The 22,479-nt window shown below is 41.1% G+C and overlaps 2 protein-coding genes across 4 annotated transcripts in view; one reads left to right on the top strand and one right to left on the bottom strand.

Moving 5' to 3' along the window:
• The window catches only part of LOC127913625 (uncharacterized), a 168,194-nt gene extending 157,783 nt beyond the window's left edge, over positions 1 to 10,411 (top strand). The window contains exon 2 of the mRNA XM_052486194.1: positions 6,589 to 10,411. Within this exon, the coding sequence (XP_052342154.1) occupies positions 8,443 to 9,378 (936 nt within the window). The 5' untranslated portion in view covers positions 6,589 to 8,442 and the 3' untranslated portion in view covers positions 9,379 to 10,411. The remainder of the gene's footprint in view (positions 1 to 6,588) is intronic.
• LOC118362165 (zinc finger protein DPF3-like) overlaps positions 1,087 to 22,479 on the bottom strand; it is a 37,072-nt gene continuing 15,679 nt past the window's right edge. For all 3 annotated transcript variants that reach the window (XM_052486192.1, XM_052486191.1, XM_052486193.1), the window contains exons 3-10: positions 20,514 to 20,621; positions 12,618 to 12,742; positions 12,202 to 12,294; positions 10,425 to 10,488; positions 5,554 to 5,679; positions 5,017 to 5,139; positions 4,103 to 4,906; positions 1,087 to 3,859 (exon numbers count right to left, since the gene is read on the bottom strand). In XM_052486192.1, coding sequence (XP_052342152.1) covers positions 4,746 to 4,906; positions 5,017 to 5,139; positions 5,554 to 5,679; positions 10,425 to 10,488; positions 12,202 to 12,294; positions 12,618 to 12,742; positions 20,514 to 20,621 — 800 coding nt within the window. In that variant the 3' untranslated portion in view covers positions 1,087 to 3,859; positions 4,103 to 4,745. The remainder of the gene's footprint in view (positions 3,860 to 4,102; positions 4,907 to 5,016; positions 5,140 to 5,553; positions 5,680 to 10,424; positions 10,489 to 12,201; positions 12,295 to 12,617; positions 12,743 to 20,513; positions 20,622 to 22,479) is intronic.

Below are 22,479 nucleotides of genomic sequence, written 5' to 3' on the forward strand. Positions count from 1 at the left end.
TAACCAGTTAGTAGCATATTGGTAACCAGTTAGTAACAATTTGGTAACCAGTTAGTAGCATATTGGTAACCAGTTAGTAGCATATTGGTAACCAGTTAGTAACAATTTGGTAACCAGTTAGTAGCATATTGGTAACCAGTTAGTAGCATATTGGTAACCAGTTAGTAGCATATTGGTAACCAGTTAGTAGCATATTGGTAACCAGTTAGTAGCATATTGGTAACCAGTTAGTAGCATATTGGTAACCAGTTAGTAGCAAATTGGTAACCAGTTAGTAGCATATTGGTAACCAGTTAGTAGCATATTGGTAACCAGTTAGTAACAATTTGGTAACCAGTTAGTAGCATATTGGTAACCAGTTAGTAGCATATTGGAACCAGTTAGTAACAATTTGGTAACCAGTTAGTAGCATATTGGTAACCAGTTAGTAGCATATTGGTAACCAGTTAGTAACAATTTGGTAACCAGTTAGTAGCATATTGGTAACCAGTTAGTAGCATATTGGTAACCAGTTAGTAGCATATTGGTAACCAGTTCGTAGCATATTGGTACCCAGTTAGTAGCATATTGGTAACCAGTTAGTATCATATTGGTAACCAGTTTGTAGCATATTGGTAACCAGTTAGTAATATATTGGTACCCAGTTAGTAGCATATTGGTAACCATTTAGTAGCATATTGGTAACCAGTTTGTAGCATATTGGTACCCAGTTAGTAGCATATTGGTAACCAGTTAGTAGCATATTGGTAACCAGTTAGTAACATATTGGTAACCAGTTTGTAGCATATTGGTAACCAGTTAGTAACCAGTTCACAGCATATTGGTAACCAGTTAGTAACCAGTTCGTAGCATATTGGTAACCAGTTAGTAGCATATTTGTAACCAGTTAGTAACCAGTTCGTAGCATATTGGTAACCAGTTCGTAACATATTTCGTAACATATTGGTAACCAGTTAGTAGAATATTGGTAACCAATTAGTAGCATATTGGTAACCAGTTACTCTTATAACTGGGTAGTAACGTAAATACTACAATAGCAACAATGGTGTTAAATAGGTCCACAGCAAAACATCCCCAAACATCCGGAGTGGGCGGAGTCTCATTCTTTATTTTCTTTCATTACAATAAAAATAGTTTAACAAACAAAGACTTCATTCTCTCGATTTTAGTTATTTACAGTTGAAGATAAACCGGTCAAGTCCATTTAATCTGTTCTTGGCTCCATTCCAAACCCTGCACTCCCCGCTAACTCAGGAAGGCTTGCTGAGAGCTCTTGGGTTATTGCCGTCTTTGACGAGGTATACAGGCTATGCAAGATTATATGATTGGTGGTGATGACACTTGTTTCTATACAGACATCACTGACTTTAATGAGTGTTGTTTAGAAGTGCACCATGCTAGACCCGTTTGTTAGAGGAAGTCACCAGTGAAAGAAAACGTTAACCATAAACCACACACTCTCCGCTGACTCCAGGCGGGTTAATACAGATGTAAGACTTTAATTTGATCACTCTTTTGCTGCTGAGAATTTGCAGATTAATTCATTGAAAACCTGCACTAACACAGTTATATTAACAATATAACACTTTTCATGTAGCCTCATTTTGACTAGCTAATAGCCTGACCACCGATCAGGCAAAATTAGGTTGCTGTAGAATTATTTTGCTGCGACAATAAAGGTCAAATTAAGATCCTACATCAGTACCAGGTTGTCATTCCAAAATGACTGGTGACCATGTAATTGATAGGGAGGTTGTTGCTGATTACCAAAATAATTATCCATAAAAAAGACCTAGAAACTGTGGATGAAGGTATCCCTGAGGGAATTCAGTGTTAAGAATGTGTATTGAGTGTCTAATGTGCCAACATTTAAGACATTCCTTTCTATTTAAATGCTATCTTGCATTTTCAGGTTCTTTTAGCTAATGGAACAACTAACTTGCTCATATGACCACATGGAAGGACACATGACTGTGTGACAGATATACAATACATCAACATGTTTTTGGCTCAATATCCCAAGCACCCTTTACACTTCACAAAGTATCTATGCCTAATATAGCACTCAAATCAAAATGTCACATAACATTGTTTTACAGCTCTTCTGCAATTGTACATAACTCTCCTCGCATTATGTACACATGGCATGTATAGGTAACTGGCAAAATAAAGTAAACACCAACATAAAGTGTCTTAATAGGGCGTTGGACACCACTAACAGCCAGAACAGATCAAATAGATTATAGATTCTACAAGTGTCTGGAACTATATTGGAGGGATGCAACACCATTCTTCCATGAGAAATTCCATCATTTGGTGTTTTGTTGATGGTGGTGGAAAACGCTGTCTCAGGTGCCACTCCAGAATCTCCAATAAGTGTTCAATTGCTTATCCCCATCCATTAAAAAATGCAAGCATGCACACATGGACACACACCCAAACACTTTTAACCCCCTAGCTATGCTCTTTTCAGACCCCTCTTTCAAAATCACTTCTTCTAGCCATGGTAGCAAAAAAATATGGGCAACTGGGCATTTTCATACATCACCCTATGCATGATGGGATGTTTTAATAGCTTAATTAACTCAGGAACCACAGCTGTGTGGAAGCACCTGCTTTCAATATACTTTGTATCCCTCATTTACTTTGTATCTTCTTTATTTTGGCAGTTACCAATAAGTGATTCTGGACAAAAGTGTTTGAGGAATCAGAGGAAGGAGAGAAATTGGAGTAATGTGCCCAAGAACTCAGTTGGACACAGTTCAGAATGTTTTGTTATTGCAATGGGTTGTTAAAGCTGGGCTAAATAGACATGTGTTAGTGTGATGACTAAACTCTGTGGCATTCATTTTATTTTATTGCCCTTTCTGATTCCTTGTCAATACCCTCATGAGTTATTTCTATCCTTTTGACCAATAGAATACACCATGAGGCAGGCAGGGGAGAATGGCCTGATACTGACTGCATCCTTATGCAGACACAAGAACAATCAACAGCAGTACAAATCATATGCCTGAGTAGTAGTACTGTAGTAGTAATAGTAGGTATTGTAGAAAGACATATCAACAAAGCCAGAACAAACAGAAGACATCAGAATAATCAGCAGATACACTTAAATGACACTAAGAACCCGATCTGTCAATATTCTGTTCAAAACAAAGGAATATAGCACAATTCTGAAACATGAGGATGGATTGGATTAAAGCAAACTCTACATTAGTTTGACATTAAAGAGAGCAAGAGAAGATAGAGGAGAAAAGAGCATGTCTAAGTAGTCCAGAGGTTTTGTTGTATTAGTGACGGAGGGAGTTCAGCACCGTCGCTATGGCAGGGGTCAGAAGTTAGAGGTCAGAGTGGTTCAATCAGGTCACTGGGTCACTATGGCCGTCAGAGCTGGTTCCCAATTGGGTCGCAGGCTGGCACAGTGATGAAGTTAATGACGTCTCAGTGTCATATTGGATCCCATGGGCATGGTGGACACAGCCGTAGAGTAGCAACACACAGGGTTCAAACACACTCTGTGGGCACAGAACCCACAACCCTGACCTTTACTTATACAGGATAGGTATCGTACAGCACAGTGTATTGCAGTGCAGGAGAGACTCACTGTATGTGGAGCCACTCGTTTTCTACGTTCCGTCTGGGATAATCAATACATATTCTCAGGGGGGAAATTCAAAGAGAAAATGTCTGAGTCAGAGAGTATGGGGTTGTGTGGTCACTGGCAGGCTGGCTGGATGGCTGTATGTTGTCTGACTGTCAGCCAGATAGATTTTTTGAGTCCAGTGGAGGGGTATGTAGAGGCCCAGTGTTGAGGGTCCTAAACCTCACCCCTCTGGATCTTCATTCCATGGTACACCTACAACAGAGAGAAATAGGTCAGACTCACCCCTCTCCCAAGATAACTGGCATACAACCAGCAGCAGTTGTTTTTTATCTTTCTTTGTTGATGGTGATCGAGATTAACATGAGCACTTTTACATTCAATGTTCTTCAAAGTGCAAAGCCCTCTAGCATGATCTGATGGAATAAGGATATATCTTGCATTTAAATGAGAAAGCACTGTACTACTATAATGTGTGAATAGGACCTAGGTGCTTACCTTTTAGCTTGCCATGCCCTGCTTCTGTTATGCCTTCCTAGCCCTCTGCTTCATCCACACACGTCAATCCTCCACTCCTTCATTGCCACATTATTATAATCCAGAGAAGGAAGCAGTGGAGGTGTCATCTAAAAGCTCCTCTTTCCAAACTGCCTGGTGATTCCAGTGACATCAACAAGCCGGGGGATGGGTTGGTGTTGACATTCATTCCCCATCCAAACTCAAGCTTATCATTTAAGTTGTTTAATTTCAGATAAATTATTGAATTTCATTTTCACTGGCAAATCATCCCAAAAAGAGCAATACAATGATATCCACGTTCCAGTGTTTGTTTATAACATAATTGCCTTTTCTGTTCCAGGGGGGGATCCAAGAAGTGATTCTTCCTTCAGTTTCACATGAAGAGCAAGTCACTTGTCAAGAAACACTGTTTCTTGTTGCTTTCAAAGTTAATATAAAAAACATGTTCATAAATTATTAAACAAGGTTCAGTAGATAATAAAATAACACTTCTTGCATTTCTCTCCTGAAATAATCACTTGTGCTTTCCACAACAACAACAAAAACATTTCAAAAGAAGCAGCAGACTTTTGCTAGAGGTTATCCATATTAAAAATAGTCTTTAAACCTAGTAAGTTCTTCTCTATCTGTATCGGTTGGATGTCCCCTTGCCGTTTGACGAGGGCTCTTCAAGCTCATCGTCCTCAAAGCCGTGAAACGTGGACGTGTCGCTCTCTGAGGTGGTGCCAAACAGTTCTTCTGCCCTGGCAAACGGCCTGCTGTCCTTCTCTTCTGGGCATCCAGCTGGCAACAAGATGACAGGATGAGGACGGCATAACAGCTACAATACAGCAATCAGTACAGCTTAGTCATAATCATGGTGTGGATGCTGTGTAGCAGAGCAGGGTACTCACTGGAGCATCGACAGACTGAGCATGGTACCCTCTCCCCAGATTTACCCCTGTTGGAGCCTGGTGTGCACCGGCACAAGTTACAGTAGTTATTGATACTGGCAGACCCACCTGGGCCCTTCTGACCTGCAGAAGAAGGCTAGATCAAACACTGAGCTCTGAAGCAAGCATTCAGACATTTTAACAATTTATGAAGAAAAAAAATGTTTTCAAGCGACCTCATCAGACAGGGCTGACCCGAAAATGATTAGTGTACATCGTTAGTTAAAACGGAGCTAGTGAATTTGCACTGAAGACAGAAATCACATGTTAAGAGCCCAGTGGAGGTAGTCAGTCATGAGGTGCAGGTGGAACTGTAAGCTCAGTTTTCCTATACCTGGTGCTGTGTTACACCTACAGAGGTACCGCTATCCCTACTTTAGCTAATTGACTGCAACAAAGCTTAAAAAAAACATGCAAACCATGTACTAGGACATTTCTGTTGCTGATGGTGACACCAGAAGAGAGACATTTTAGAGGCCTTGAATACGAGTGTCTTACGTTTGTGTCGGTCGGAGCGTTGTGTGGAGAGTGACCGGGAGGACTCGGGCCCCCTCTCCTCTGCCAGGTGGGAATGGGTGTAGTGGTAACTCAGCCCCGTACGGTTTTTGTAGCGCTTCCCACAGACTGAGAGCACAAAACAGAGACAAAACATTCACTTCTTTCCTGAGAATGTGTCTGAGACAAATTGCATTTACAGTTGAAGTCGGAAGTTTACATACACCTTAGCCAAAAACATCTAAACTCAGTTTTCACAATTCCTGACAATCAGAGTAAAAATTCCCTGTCTTAGGTCAGTTAGGATCACCACTTTATTTGAAGTATGTGAAATGTCAGAATAATAGCAGAGAGAATTATTTATTTCAGCTTGTATTTCTTTCATCAAATCAAATCAAATGTACTTATATAGCCCTTCGTACATCAGCTGATATCTCAAAGTGCTGTACAGAAACCCAACCTAAAACCCCAAACAGCAAGCAATGCAGGTGTAGAAGCACGGTGGCTAGGAAAAACTCCCTAGAAAGGACAAAACCTAGGAAAAAACCTAGAGAGGAATCAGGCTATGTGGGGTGGCCAGTCCTTTTCTGGCTGTGCCGGGTGGAGATTATAACAGAACATGGCCAAGATGTTCAAATGTTCATAAATGACCAGCATGGTCGAATAATAATAAGGCAGAACAGTTGAAACTGGAGCAGCAGCACGGTCAGGTGGACTGGGGACAGCAAGGAGTCATCATGTCAGGTAGTCCTGGGGCATGGTCCTAGGGCTCAGGTCCTCCGAGAGAGAGAAAGAAAGAGAGATCACATTCCCAGTGGGTCAGAGGTTTACATACACTCAATGAGTATTTAGTAGCATTGCCTTTAAACTGTTTAACTTGGGTCAAATGTTTCAGGTAGCCTTCCACAAGCTTCCCACAATAAGTTTAGTGAATTTTGGCCCATTCCTCCTGACAGAGCTGGTGTAACTGAGTCAGGTTTGTAGGCTTCTTTGCTCGCACACGCCTTTTCAGTTCTGCTCACACATTTTAGGATTGAGGTCAGGGCTTTGTGATGGCCACTCCAATACCTTGACTTTGTTGTCCTTAAGCCATTTTGCCACAACTTTGGAAGTATGCTTGGAGTCATTGTCCATTTGGAAGACCCATTTGCGACCAAGCGTTAACTTCCTGAGTGATGTCTTGAGATGTTTCTTCAATATATCCACACCATTTTCCTTCCTCATGAAGCCATCTATTATGTGAAGTGCACCAGTCCCTCCTGCTACAAAGCACCCCCACAAAATGATGCTGCCATCCCCGTGCTTCACGGTTGGGATGGTGTTTTTCGACTTGCAAGCCTCCCCCTTTTCCCTCCAAACATAACGATGGTCATTATGACCAAACAGTTGCATTTTTGTTTCATCAGACCAGAGGACATTTCTCCAAAAGTACGATCTTTGTCCCCATGTGCAGTTGCAAACCGCAGTCTGGCTTTTTTAACGGCGGTTTTGGAGCAGTGGCTTCTTCCTTGCTGAGAGGCCTTTCAGGTTATGTCGATATAGGGCTGTGGATTTGGATACTTTTGTACCCGTTTCCTCCAGCATCTTCAAAAGGTCCTTTGCTGTTTTTCTTTTTGTACCAAAGTACGTTCATCTCTAGGAGACAGAACGCGTCTCCTTCCTGAGCGGTATGACGGCTGAGTGGTCCCATGGTGTTTATACTTGCATACTATTGTTTGTACAGATGAATGCGGTACCTTCAGGCGTGAAGGATGAACCAGTCTTGTGGAGGTCTACAAGTTTTTGCTGAGGTCTTGGCTGATTTCTTTTGATTTTCCCATGATGTCAAGGAAAGAGGCACAGAGTTTGAATGTAGGCCTTGAAATATATCCACAGGTACACCTCCAATTAATGTCAATTAGCCTATCAGAAGTTTCTCAAGTTATGACATAATTTTCTGTAATTTTCCAAGCTATTTAAAGGCACAGTCAACTTAGTGTATGTAAACTTCTGAACCATTGGAATTGTGACAGTGAATTATACGTGAAATAATCTGTCTGGAAAAATCTGTCTGGAAAAATGACTTGTGTCATGCCCAAAGTAGATGTCCTAACCGACTTGCCAAAACTATAGTTTGTTAACAAGAAATTTGTGGAGTGGTTGAAAAACAACGTTTAATGACTCCAACCTAAGTGTATGTACACTTCCGACTTCAACTATGTGTCACCCATCTTCAGTTCTAGACACATTGGGCATTTTGTGAAAATTCTAAAAGACCCTTAAGTCACAAAGTTTTTGTCAATGCAATGAAAACATTAGGATCCATTTCAACAGTAGGTCAAATACCCACTGACACAGTGTCAGGTAGTTTTCAACCTTTAAGCATTCATGTCATTATTGTTGCAACATGGCTTTATTTCATCTTCAAGTGTGCCCAATAAGGTTGCCAAATATGGTCATATCCGTAGACTAAGAAAACATGCCATGAGAAATTCATCAAGTTGAGTTCTGTAAATAGACTGATAGGATCCAAATGCTGGAGCTTAGCTTATCTGTTGGAGAAAGGAATGAAAATACAGGGAAATGGCAATACGGAACAGTCTCAGGACAAAGCATAACCCTGATGCGGGAACATAAGGACAGTGAGGGAGAAATGTGTGGCAAGAGTCAGACATACAACATGGACTCATTGTTAAGAGAACGGATGTACAGTACACAAGTTACACCAATAAGATCACTAGGAATACTAATCAACTATAACTACATCAAACCACTTCAAATGTCCTAAGATACAAGTAAAAAGGCAACAAGTCCAGATACTGGAGGCGGCAGTTTTTGACTTCTGCTTTTGTTTGCATCTGTCTGAAACAGAGAAAACACAAAGCAAAGCAGAAAAAAAGGAAAGAAAATGGTATGTGTCACTCAGTAAGAGTCACCACAACGAAAGAAAATGGTATGTGTCACTCAGTAAGAGTCACCACAACGAAAGAAAATGGTATGTGTCACTCAGTAAGAGTCACCACAACGAAAGAAAATGGTATGTGTCACTCAGTAAGAGTCACCACAACTAAAGAAAATGGTATGTGTCACTCAGTAAGAGTCACCACAACTAAAGAAAATGGTATGTGTCACTCAGTAAGAGTCACCACAACTAAAGAAAATGGTATGTGTCACTCAGTAAGAGTCACCACAACTAAAGAAAATGGTATGTGTCACTCAGTAAGAGTCACCACAACGAAAGAAAATGGTATGTGTCACTCAGTAAGAGTCACCACAACTAAAGAAAATGGTATGTGTCACTCAGTAAGAGTCACCACAACTAAAGAAAATGGTATGTGTCACTCAGTAAGAGTCACCACAACTAAAGAAAATGGTATGTGTCACTCAGTAAGAGTCACCACAACTAAAGAAAATGGTATGTGTCACTCAGTAAGAGTCACCACAACTAAAGAAAATGGTATGTGTCACTCAGTAAGAGTCACCACAACGAAAGAAAATGGTATGTGTCACTCAGTAAGAGTCACCACAACGAAAGAAAATGGTATGTGTCACTCAGTAAGAGTCACCACAACGAAAGAAAATGGTATGTGTCACTCAGTAAGAGTCACCACAACTAAAGAAAATGGTATGTGTCACTCAGTAAGAGTCACCACAACTAAAGAAAATGGTATGTGTCACTCAGTAAGAGTCACCACAACTAAAGAAAATGGTATGTGTCACTCAGTAAGAGTCACCACAACTAAAGAAAATGGTATGTGTCACTCAGTAAGAGTCACCACAACTAAAGAAAATCCAATACCCCTGCCTCGGTTTTCCACATGCAAATTGTGTGCCTACTGGACAACTTGAAACGGTACATTGACAACACTGGTCTCCTCTGTGTGCTTCTCATTCATGTGGAAACACATGCCTCAGTTCTCCAAGGGGGATTTGAATGACCATTATGTACATCATGTTGATGTTAGGGTTTAATTTAGTTTGAGTTAACGCCTGTGGGCTAGCTTGTTGACATGCTGTCCATAGGGAACCACAGCACTTAATCCCCAAATGCTATTTGTTGAGTTTATTCTGCTGACCGGTGTATATGTATATATATTGAGTGTACAAAACATTAAGGACACCAGCTCTTTCCATGACAGACTGACCAGGTGAATCCAGGTGAAAGCTATGATCCCTTATTGATGTCACCTGTTAAATCTTCTTCACTCAGTGTCAATGAAGGGAGGGAGACAGGTCCAATAAGGATTTTTAAGCCTTGAGACAAATGAGACATGGATTTTATTTGTGTGCCATTCAGAGGTTGAATGGGCGAGACAAAAATATTTAAGTGCCTTTGAATGGGGTATGGTAGTAGGTGCCAGGTGTACTGGTTTGTAATGTTGCTGTGTTTTCACACGCAACAGTTTCCCGTGTGTATCAAGAATGGTCCCCAAGGACATCCTGCCAACGTTGACAACTCTGGGAAGAATTGGAGTCAACATGCACCAGCATCCTTGTGTTTGTTGACTAATGTTTTGAATACCACTACTCACCACCCTCGCAACGATGCACATCTCTTGATGCTGTGATGTAGGCATAACTGCCGAAAAGCGCTGAAATGAGGTGTTTGAGGTTTTTTTGGAGTGCTGCCATTTCCCAATGTCATTGAACATGGGAATTCAATTGACAGCACCTAATCCCTTTGTAGAACGGCTTCCAGAACAGACCAGAGAAATCAATATAACTTTTGAATAACTAGCTTATTGAGGCATGGTAGTACATAATATCTCTTTAGGAGATTGTCCGTAAGAAAAACAAACCACTTGAAGTGGAGATCAAATGTCTCATAACTGGATGATATAATAATTGATCCGATATGTGAGGAAGGTCGATCATTTCTTGACTTTTCTACTTACTGTCACAGCGGTATGGCTTGTCCTGGTCATCCATCTCTGTCCTCCTGCGGCCTGAACCCCGACCCTGTGGGGACAAAACAACCATCACCATGGTGACCAATCACACGACAGCGCTAGTCCTACAGAGGCCCCAGTGATTCAGTGATCCAAAGGAAGTTGCAAATGAAACAGAAACCTACAGTACAAGCCCATATCATACTAAACTAAAAGTCCAACTGAAAAAGACCAGCTTATAAAAGGTAAATATAGCACACTCAATAGAGTGCATTAATGTAGCAAAATCTTTCCAGCCAGCCAACAACTATGTGGTAGAATATATTTCTAATGCATTAGATGAAACGGTGATTCATTAAAATAGCATTTTGTTGGAAAGATACAGAGTAGAAAGGGAAGGTGTTTTGTATAAGAATTTACATTTTTACAAATAAATCCGATAAAAAATGTAATTCACTGGCAAAGAAAACAGCCAACAAAAGATAAGCTAATTTCTACAGGTGCATTCAACTGGCTGGCAGGAAAATATCTTAGGTGGGATGGTAGATAGTAGCTATAGGTCGTCTGTTTCCTTTGTCATCAATGTCATAGTAACTGTCTGTATGGAGGAAATGTTTCTCAGGACAGGTAGTTTCTGAAGCTTATGACTGGGTTGTGTTGAAAAACATACTAATCTACAATGAGTATACAAAACATTAAAAACACCCGCTCTTTCCATGACAGACTGACCAGGTACATCCAGGTGAAAGCTATGATCCCTTATTGATGTCACTTGTTAAATCCACTTCAAAATCAGTGTAGATGAAAGGGAGGAGACAGGCTAAGGAAGGATTTAAGCCTTGAGACAAGTGAGACATGGATTGTGTATGTGTGTCATTCAGAGGGTGAATGGGCAAGACAAAATATTTAAATGCATATGAACGGGGTATGGTAGTAGGTGCCAGGCGCACCGGTATGTGTCAAGAACTGCAACGCTGCTGGGTTTTTCATGCTCAACAGTTTCCCGTGTGTATCAAGAATGGTCCACCACCCAAAGGACATCCAGCCAACTTGACACAACTTTGGCAAGCATTGGAGTCAACATGTGGCAGCATCCCTGTAGAGCACTTGACACCTTGTAGTCCGTGCCCCAACAAATTGAGACTGTTCTGAGGGCAAAAGGGGAGGGGGTTGCAACTCAATATTAGGAAGGTGTTCTTAATGTTTAGGATACTCAGTGTATAATGTAATTCTGTCAATATAAATATATAAGAGCACTTAAACTACAGTACCAATATTAATAAATATTATAATGAATTGATTCAGATCAGTCTCTAGCACCTAGTGTTAGTCAGACAACAGGAAGTGCTTGCTGCACATATAATGATACAAATATAGTACCACAGTGTTTCTAAACCCAGAGGCCCAACATCACGAGACTTCCGAGAACGCTTGCGAAGCAGACTAGGCAGACAGACCGGGGTTTGAGAAGACAATGAGTGAAAATTCATCCTTAGTTAATATTTTTCTCTACTTCTAAAAAAGGCACACAACTTAGTTTCAAGCCAATGTCTTAAGAAGCTGAACATGCTATTACTCAAAAACGTTATATCGAAAGAGTGCCTTTGATTTGATGGCATGCACACGCGCATTTGGGGCAAAACCACCGTTAGATGGTTATATGCATGATCTTAGCTAGCTAATGTAGCAAATGTGATTTCTACAGAATGTGTTATGAACTAGAGCAGTCATATACATTAGCAGCAGTTTACTACAGTACAGTATGTCTCTGTGGATCACTTACTCTGCCTTTTCCTCTGTGTCTTTTTTTGGGGGGGTCCACTTCATAGTCATCGTCATTGTATGCACCTTCAGCTGCGTCAGCCTCCAACACCCTCTGTGGTGGGAAAAAGGGAATAGAGGGATCAATCTCATGTCTGGAGGTCAAAGACACTGCCTGACTCTCAGTCTGAGGAACAACAAAATAAAACACGTTCAAAAAAGATGGTTGTAATAAACTATGAGGCCATAAACCTCTGATACTAGCTATTTGCATATTTAAAGTGCATTATGACAGTGTGCCCTTTTATACCTTTCCAGGCAGTTTTGGTATTAGGCTCAGACTGGTTATAGTCATGGCAGAGGTTAGATAAGCTGATCCTAGATCAGAGTAATCCCTTTCCCTTTAAGCCATTGGGATAAAACTTCATTAGGACCCACCTGGATTTCTAGCAGACTCTCCTCATCCTTAGAGTTGGTCCTCTGGTCTAGGCCCTCCCCTCTAAGAAGAGCCTCCAGTGTGCTGTCCTGTGTGGGAAGCGTATCCTTGCCTGGGAGTCCTCCATCTGGATACAGAGCAACAAACACACACAAATAAATCAAACAAACCCGGGAGCCGCCCCTCACATCAGTTAAAGTAGACATGTATACCAGTAACTCTAAAGACACTGACAGGCATCACCCCATCAAGTCAGTCTTTGCCAGGAAGATACAAATGGCTTGCTTTAACAAAGCATCACTAGAAATGCCAAATCCCTTCATTAGGGAGGTGTGATACTTTCTGTATAACTTATGTTTCTATTCAGCAAATGAAGGATACATTAATCCAATGTGTAATGCCTTGTTACAAAGATAGTCTAATCTGGGATTGCTATTTAAAGCACGCTACCAGGGACGACCTGCCATTGTTTAAAAATAAATTATGCAAAGCCATAACTAAACAAACCTTAACCCTGGGTCGCTGATTCTCCTAGTCAAACTAGGAAATGTCCATAAACGTAGGTACATTTGTGATTTGGGTGAACTGTCCCTTTAATGTGAAATATTCCAAAGCTTTTCTGTTGTGATAGAGGTCAAAACAAAGAGTGTGGATGAGATAAAAGACTAACATTGGTTGGTAGTCAGTCTATCATGGACATCATATTCAAGACTTTCTCTTCACTGATGGGTATTTCATTCAGCCTTATGATTTTAGAAAAGAGGACAGGCTTCAAAGCCTCAAGCCATCATACCTTCACAGACACTCATCTCCCCAAGTAAAATCACCTAGCAGTCTCAATCCCTAAACTGAATGCTATCATGCAGCAGTTGATAAGAGGTGAGGATCTGAGTAGATAGAGGTGGAGATAATGTTGCACGGTATATCGAAACTTTGGAAATACTTTGATACTAGAACATGAAAAATGGTTCGGTACTATAATGTTACTTCCGTACTTCTGTCAAATGTGTCTCACATCATATACGGAGGATAAGAGGATCGAGTGTCTAGTAATTTGTCTGATTCTTCTCAAGGGGGCAGTACATAGCCAGGATACTTGCGCTTGTGTATGCAGTCGACACAGCTTGAGCCACTTTGAGAAGCAAGAGAGAGGAGAGAGACAGCATGGCTTCTTCTTGCAAAAACATACTACCTCCACGCTCACAACTTGTTGACAAACAGCTTGTTGACAAAACTGTCTGCAGGAGTGAACTATGGGATTGTTTTGATTACAGAGCAGATGAGGTCCATCCCACCAAAACAACTAAGCAAAACACAGGCAGAAGGGGCTGACCAACTGGCGAGTGTCTTCACTGACATTTTCATCCTCTCCCTGTCTGAGTCTGTAATACCAGCATGTTTCAAGCAGACCACCATAGTCCCTGTGCCCAAGAACACTAAGGTAACCTGCCTAAATGACTACTGACGCATAGCACTCACGTCTGTAGCCATGAAATGCTTTGAAAGGCTGGTCATGGCTCACATCAACACTGTTATCCCAGAAACCATAGACACACTCCAGTTTGCATACCACACAAACAGATCCACAGATGATGCAATCTCTATTGCACAGCACACTGTGCCTTTCACACCAGGACAAAAGGAACACCTATGTGAGAATGCTATTCATTGACTACAGCTCAGCATTCAACACCATAGTGCCCCCAAAGCACATCACTAAGCTAAGGACCCTGGGAATAAACACCTCCCTCTGCAATTGGATCGTGGACTTCCTGACAGGCTGTCCCCAGGTAGTAAGGGTAGGTAACAACATCCGCCACGCTGATCCTCAACGCGGGGGCCCCCCAGGGGTGCGTGCTCAGTCCCCTCCTGTACTCCCTGTTCATTCATGACTGCACGGCCAGGCACGACTCCAACACCATCATTAAGTTTGCTGATGACACAACAGTGGTAGGCCTGATCACCGACAAGATGAGACAGCCGATAGGGAGGTCAAAGACCTGACCGTGTGGTGCAAGGACAATAATCTCTCCCTCAACGTGATCAAGACAAAGGAGATTACTGTGGACTACAGGAAAAGGAGGACCGACCACACCCCCATTCTTATCGATGGGGCAGTAGTGGAGCAGGTTGAGAGCTTCAAGTTCATTGGCGTCCACATCACCAAAAAACTAACATGGTCCAAGCACACCAAGGCAGTTGTGAAGAGGGCACGACAAAACCTTTTCCCCTTTAGGAGACTTGGTATGGGTTCTCAGATCCTCAAAAGGTTTTACAGCTGCACCAGAGAGCATCCTTATTATTCAGTTGTACATGTACATGTCTACCTCGGTAACCTCATTGTTGCTATCCCTGCATTTCAGTTGCATGCCTCCTTGCACTTTCAATTTGCCTTCTTTGCATATTTATACATCCCACTTAATAACAGACATTCTACTTAATTGTTTTACTTGTACATTTTTTGTACTTTTATTTGCACTTCTGGTCTGATGCTAACTGTATTTCGTTGTACTGTACCTGTTCAATGACAATAAAGTTGAATCTAATCCTGACGGGTTGCATCACTGCCTGGTATGGCAACTGCTCGGCCTCCGACCGCAAGGCACTACAGAGGGGAGTGCGTACGGCCCAGTACATCACCGGGGCCAAACTTCCTGCCATCCTGGACCTCTATACCAGGCAGTGTCAGAGGAAGGCCCTAAAAATTGTCAAAGACTCCAGCCACGCTAGCCATAAACTGTTCTATCTGCTACCGAAAGCAAGCGGTACCGGAGCGCCAAGTCTAGGTCCAAGAGGCTCTTAAATAGCTTCTACCCCCAAGGCATAAGACTCCTGAACAGCTAATCACCCAGACTATTTGACCCCCCCTCCACCACTCTGGAACGTTAATGCTACTCTCTGTTATTATCTATGCATAGTCACTTTAATAACTCTACCTACATATACATATTACCTCGACACCGGTGCCCCCACACATTGACTCTGTACTGGTACCCCCTGTATATAGCCCTGCTATTGTTATTTACTGCTGCTCTTTAATCATTTGTTATTCTTCTCTTAATTTTTTTAAGGTATTTTCTTGAAACTGCATTGTTGGTTAAGGGATTGTAAGTAAACATTTCACTGTAAGGTCAACACCTGTTGTATTCGGCGCATGTGACAAATACAATTTGATTTGAACCCAGACACGTCACAAGGGCTATCAAGCTGAAACATTGGTTTAGAATGTTTTCTGGTGAGGTCCAGTTGTGGGTGTAGTAGGAGAGGGTGGAACTAGGTTAAACTGGGCCGACATTCCGCAAATTTTCTCATTCATGAAACATCTGATCTTAATAAATGCTTCTGTTCCCAAAACTAGAATATGTTAGGAACACAGTGCACTAAACGTTAGAGACTTGATGCTTTGCTAAAGTTAAAACATTTTGTTGTGTAGAAGGAGTGCAAGGTTGAATTGAGTTTGTCCACAAGTGCACTTCACAGAGGCGGTGTTTCCTAACGGAAATATGCAAATACATAGGATCTCACTTGCTCGTGCTTGGCTTTGCCCACCTCCTTGCTTATTCTGCCCACTATGCTTAATTTGCTCCAACTGTCAACGATACAGATTAACTATCTTGGGTTAGTTATAAATATCTTTGAGCAAAAGGAGTTACAAAGCAGTGCAGTGCAGTGCAAGGGAGGTTTAGTTCAAAAAACCAATTTTAACCATGCCATTTGCATTGTAACATTGTCGTTATTCTACTAGCAACTCAATTTGAATTATTTTTGAGTGACAATGACAAACATGTATTCAGCATCTCAATCATGTGAGCGTTATAATATGATTACAACCCAATAGTAATGTGAAATGCACTCATAACGTGACAGTAAAATATTTTAGACTACTTTACATATGTCTGGGCTTGCTAGCAGTATCCGGCCAGCAGCCCTGGACCCTGGGAAGTGAATACTCCTTGGGAATCGTATACTGTGTAAAATCCATTGTATTTCTATGGTGTGTAGACAATTGCAATATGGAAGCTTCAGAAATGAGCTTCAAAGTGTTTATGTAGTTTTGGAACTAAACATTTAATACATTACAATATTTAGCTGTAATGAATAATGTCTATGGAAAGTTATTAAAACCAATATTATAGCCACAGATTAGCAAATTAACCCTGATATCTATCAAATTACATTTAAAACAGTTTAGACTGTCATTGTACAATTATTTTGTTTGCTCTAAGTAGTGCTGAGCTATAAATCGAAACATCAGATATTTTTCCTTTATTAAACAACTAACATTTAATTGTTGAATTTTTCTTAGTAATTAAAACTAGTTTTTCAACCACTCCACAAATTTATTGTTAACAAAAGACAGTTTTGGCAAGTCGGTTAGGACACACTGTGCATGACACAAGTAATTTTTCCAACAATTGTTTACAGACAGATTATTTCACTTATAATTCACTGTATCACAATTCCAGTGGGTCAGAAGTTTACATACACTACGTTTAAAGAGCTTGGGAAATTCAAGAAAAATTATGTCCTGGCTTTATAAGCTTCTGATAGGCTAGTTAACATCATTTGAGTCAATTGGAGGTGTACCTATGGATGTATTTCAAGGCCTACCTTCAAACTCAGTGCCTCTTTGCTTGACATCATGGGAAAATAAATTTAAAAATCAGCCAAGACTTCAGAAAATAAATTGTAGACCTCCACAAGTCTGGCTCATCCTTGGGAGCAATTATCAAACGCCTGAAGGTACCACGTTCATCTGTACAAACAATAGTATGCAAGTATAAACACCATGGGACCATGCAGCCGTCATACCGCTCAGGAAGGAGAAGCGTTCTGTCTCCTAGAGACGAATGTATTTTGGTGCGAAAAGTGAAAATCATTCCCAGAACAACATCAAAGGACCTTGTACCTGTTTCCTCCAGCGTCTTCACAAAAGTATCTATATCCACAGTTAAACGAGTCCTATATCGACATAACCTGAAAGGCCGCTCAGCAAGGAAGAAGCCACTGCTCCAAAACCGCCATAAAAAAGCCAGACTACGGTTTGCAACTGCACATGGGGACAAAGATCGTACCTTTGGAGAAATGTCCTCTGGTCTGATGAAACAAAAATAGAACTCTTTGGCCATAATGACCATTGTTATGTTTGGAGGAAAAAGGGGAAGGCTTACAAGCCGAAGAACACCATCCCAACTTTGAAGCAGAGGGGTGGCAGCATCATGTTGTGGGGGTGCTTTGCTGCAGGAGGGACTGCTGCACTTCACAAAATAGATTGCATCATGAGGCAGAACAATTATGTGGATATATTGAAGCAACATCAAGACATCACTCAGGAACTTAAAGCTTGGTCGCAAGTGGGTCTTCCAAATGGACAATGACCCCAAGCACATTTCCAAAGTTGTGGCAAAATGGCTTAAGGACAACAAAGTCAAGGTATTGGAGTGGCCATCACAAAGCCCTGACCTCAATCCTATGGAAATTTGTGGGCAGAACTGAAAAATCGTATTTGAGCAAGGAGGCCTACAAACCTGACTCAGTTACACCAGCTCTGTCGGGAAGAATGGGCCAAAATTTACTCAACTTTTTGTGGGAATCTTGTGGAAGGCTACCCAAAACGTTTGACCCAAGTTAAACAATTTAAAGGCAATGCTACCAAATACTAATTGAATGTATGTAAACTTCTGATCCACTGGGAATGTGATGAAAGAAATAAAAGCACTCTCGACTATTATTCTGACATTTCACATTCTTAAAATGAAGTGGTGATCCTAACTGACCTAAGACAGGACATTTTTACGAGGATTAAATGTCAGGAACTGTGAAAAACTGATTTAAATGTATTTGGCTAAGGTGTATGTAAACCTCAGACTTCAACTGTATGTCCCATTACCAGTTAAACATAATCAAACCCTATTTCAACACTTGCTGTGTTGTTTCGTTGTTTATTTGTTCAGCCGTTTCATTCTCAACCAGGATTTTTATGCCATTCGGGACTTTGCGTGTCAAAAAAAGAAAACTATTTGACATGTCAAATAAGCTTGTTGACCAATGAGGACCTGAATATGACTGCACGTCACATAATTTAATTTAAAAAAAAACATTATATACGTAGTTATTACACAATCACTCGTATTTCATATGTCACAACGATTCATCGATACGTAAGCTGTGATGCTTGTAAAGTTGTCTCACGCACCTATAGTGCTGGTCATAAAAAAAACTAGCTAGCTCAAGAATGCAAACAATGTTCTTCCTAAAAACATAGCAAAACGACATAATCTGTTTCAGTAGCTATAGTTAGCGAGCTAACTATATAGCTAGGTGTCATCTAAAATAAACCTAATTCATAAGACAGTTCTTATTTGATTAATGCTGGTCGTACGTGAATGTGAAGGTAGCAACAATAAGGATTAGGCACAATAGTGGAATTTGCGGTTTGCCTTCAAAATTAAAGTACGTCATTGACAGTGATGCAAATTAATACAAATAGTAGAATTATGCCATACTTTTATTTTGAAGGCTAACCGCAAAGTCCACTATTGCGGCTAATCCTAATTGTGGCTACCTTCACATAGATGGGTACGACCAGCATTAATCAAATAAGAACTGAGCTTCATAACACATAACCCGGTCCGGTCGAGCCTCACTAGCCAGATGAAGCTAGCTGGCTGCTTATAACGTTAGCTTTGGGCAACAGGGTTGTTTAGCTGGCTACCTATTTATTTTCATGAACTGGAGGTCATTTTCAATAGGCAAACAACAAGTGGCAACCTTGCTAATACTTACAAGGATTCCTAAATCATTGATAAGAATAATGAAAATGACTGCAGTTTCTACTGGTCATTGTTTTCAGGCTGGTTGTATTGTTGCTAGCTAGGTACCAAGCTAAAGCTCTCAACTACCCCAGAAGTTGAGGTCAAACAAATGATGCTTTATTACCAACACGGTATTGTAAACACATCGTTCGTGGCCGGTGTTCACTTGTTTGCAGACTTTTTTGTACAGCTTTGACAGAGCTACTGTATCTTTTTTGACTTGCAAAGACCCAAACAGCGTTCCATAGTATGCATGTTGTGAAGCTAATAGCAGTGACACTATTACTGTGTAACTCGGGTAGGGCAACATCTGAAAAATAGCACACTTGGTAGTGTGTACCGGTGCTTGACCAGTCGGCGAAAGACAACATCACCCACGACTGAGAACGGTTGCTTGTCAAGGGCAATGAATTCCATTATCTTGGCTTTAATGGATTTGGCCTTTGAGTTGTCTCGCTGAAATGTTCTTACTCTTTCAAATGACTGCTCGAATTGTTGACTGCTCGATCCACACAGCACACATTGTGGGCTAGGTTAGGAATGCTGTGTTGCACGTGTAGCGCAAAATGGAGTCATTACGTCCTGTACCTACGTTCTATAGGTATGCACGGTAAACTAGACATCGGCCAACACCAATGTTTGCAATTTTAGCTAATATCGTCCGATTCCGATATGTTCACTGATATATCGTGCATCCCTACTAAAAATAAATGGAAGCGGGTGATAAAGTGAGTGAGTAAATGGTCAGGATTGTAAGTGAGGAGCAGTGACAAACTCCATTTCGTAACATTTATTAAATGCCGTGTTGTGATTCCTGTCCATCTCCTCCCAGCAGGCAACCATTTGTTACATGTTCTTGTTCTCACAAAAAAAGTTTACTCTGTTACTGAACGGAGCACTTTTCATTTGATAAAAAGTGACTAGCAGTCTGTTTGATTTCCACACTGAAATTAAATGATGTGCTTTCAGTTAGATGATCCCAGATCATAAGTAATAAGACAAAAGAGTGGGTGATGAGATGTGGCAGAGAGAGACACTGGACTTTTGGGGGGTGGGGTGGGAATAAACTGGTATTTCTATTACCTAGCTGTAGGCCACAGAGGCGTAGACGAGGGTCCATGGAGGTGTGCAGCCTTCTCTTCTTCCTCCAGCAGCGGGCAGGGTATGTATACATCTGACCTGCAGCCACCCCTATAATAATAATACATTCAACTATTAAGAACTTTTCATTACAACCTCAAAGTGCTAAAGACAGACACAGAGACAGGAACTAAAGAAAACACCTCTCACGTCTCAATGCCCCCCACCCAGATGCATAATGTTTTGCTTACTGGCCCTAAAAATATCCTTACACAGGTGTATTCAGTGTACTCGTGAAGTATTCAGACCCCTTCCATTTGACATTTTGTTACATTACAGCCTTATTCTAAAATGGATTAAAGAAAATAATTTCCACATCAATCTACATACATACATAATGACATAAGTGAAAACTGGTTTAGACATTTTTGCAAATGTATAATAAAATTTACATCGGAAATACCTCATTTTACTAACCATAATTTTCACCATTGGTGAACGGATGATCTCCGCGTGTGTAGTTCCCACCGTAAAGCATGGAGGAGGTGGTGTGGTGGTGCTTTGCTGGTGACACCGTCAGTGATTTTATTTAGAATTCAAGGCACACTTAACCAGTACGGTTACCACAGCATTCTGCAGCGATATCCCATCTGGTTTGCACTTATTGGGACTATCATTTGATGACACAAAACACACCTCCTGTCTGTGTATGTGCTATTTGACCGAGAATGAGAGTGATAGAGTGCTGCATCAGATGACCTGGCCTCCTCAAACACCCAACGTCAATGAGTTGGACTGCAGAGTGAAGGAAAAGCAGCCAACAAGTGCTCAGCATATGTTGGAAGTCCTTCAAGACCGTTGGAAAAGCATTCCTCATGAAGCTGGTTGAGAGAATGCCAAGAGTGTGCAAAGCTGTCATCAAGGCAAAGTGTGGCTACACTTTGGTTACTACATGATTTCATATGTGCTTTGTCATTGTTTTGATGTCTTCACTCTTATTCTACAATGTAGAAATTTTTAGAAATAAAGAAAAACCCTTGAATGAGTAGGTGTGTCCAAACTTTTGGCTGGTACTGTAAAGTGTAGACTACTGAATAGCCTATTCGCGCCAAAGTTAGAGCGGCTCAATTCTCTTTTGCATTTTCAAAAAATGATGGTTCTCAAAAAGAGTTCTGGAATAGCTATCATAATCCTGTTGTGATGAATAATAATACTTAGTTTTGTATCGTTCTTCTCGTGGATTTGCTCAAACTGTCTTCCAAGTTATTTGCAAGGGACTTGTTGGAAGAGTGATGTGTTATGTAGGGTTTGGGAGAGAGCGAGAGAGAGGGAATGAAAGCCAGCTATTGTTTCACTCACACTTCCTATTGTATTGTTTTCACTGATGCTCACTCTGCTCTGCCTGTCACTAACACTGTGCAACATACCAGTGAATGTGATCGTGCCCAGTAGAGGAGCACTAGCTGGTTCTGCCTGGTGTCTACAGACTCTCCACTGAGAGAGGGCTTTCTCCTGTAGCTGGGCAGAGGTAGCTAGCATTGCAGCAAGCCAGAGTAAGTTGCTGGCTGTCTGACTGGCGGTGGTAGAGGGAGACTCGGGCTGCATGCAGAATCAGCTCCTTGCTGCAGGCTGCCTGCTCTATTTTTAGCCTGCAGCTCCAAGGGGGAGAGGCTGTCTAGTTGTGGAGAGTTGAAAGTCAACATGTGCAGACACATTGGTGATGGGCTTCAGTGTGAATGAGCCCTCAGAGTAGCTAGCATATGGTAGTTAGTGAGTACCCCTGGCTCTCTCTCTTCTGACTAGGGTTGTCACGATACCACATTTTTTAACTTCGATATGATACCAGGTTTAATATCATGAGTTGATACTCAAAACCAAAACAATACCCGATACCAAAATGATACCACAGCAAAACAACACACACCCCAAAAAAGCTCGTCATAAAATAACCACTGGACTTTATTTTTAA

The sequence above is a fragment of the Oncorhynchus keta genome, chromosome 29 (assembly GCF_023373465.1).
Source record: "Oncorhynchus keta strain PuntledgeMale-10-30-2019 chromosome 29, Oket_V2, whole genome shotgun sequence".
Lineage (NCBI taxonomy): Eukaryota > Metazoa > Chordata > Actinopteri > Salmoniformes > Salmonidae > Oncorhynchus > Oncorhynchus keta.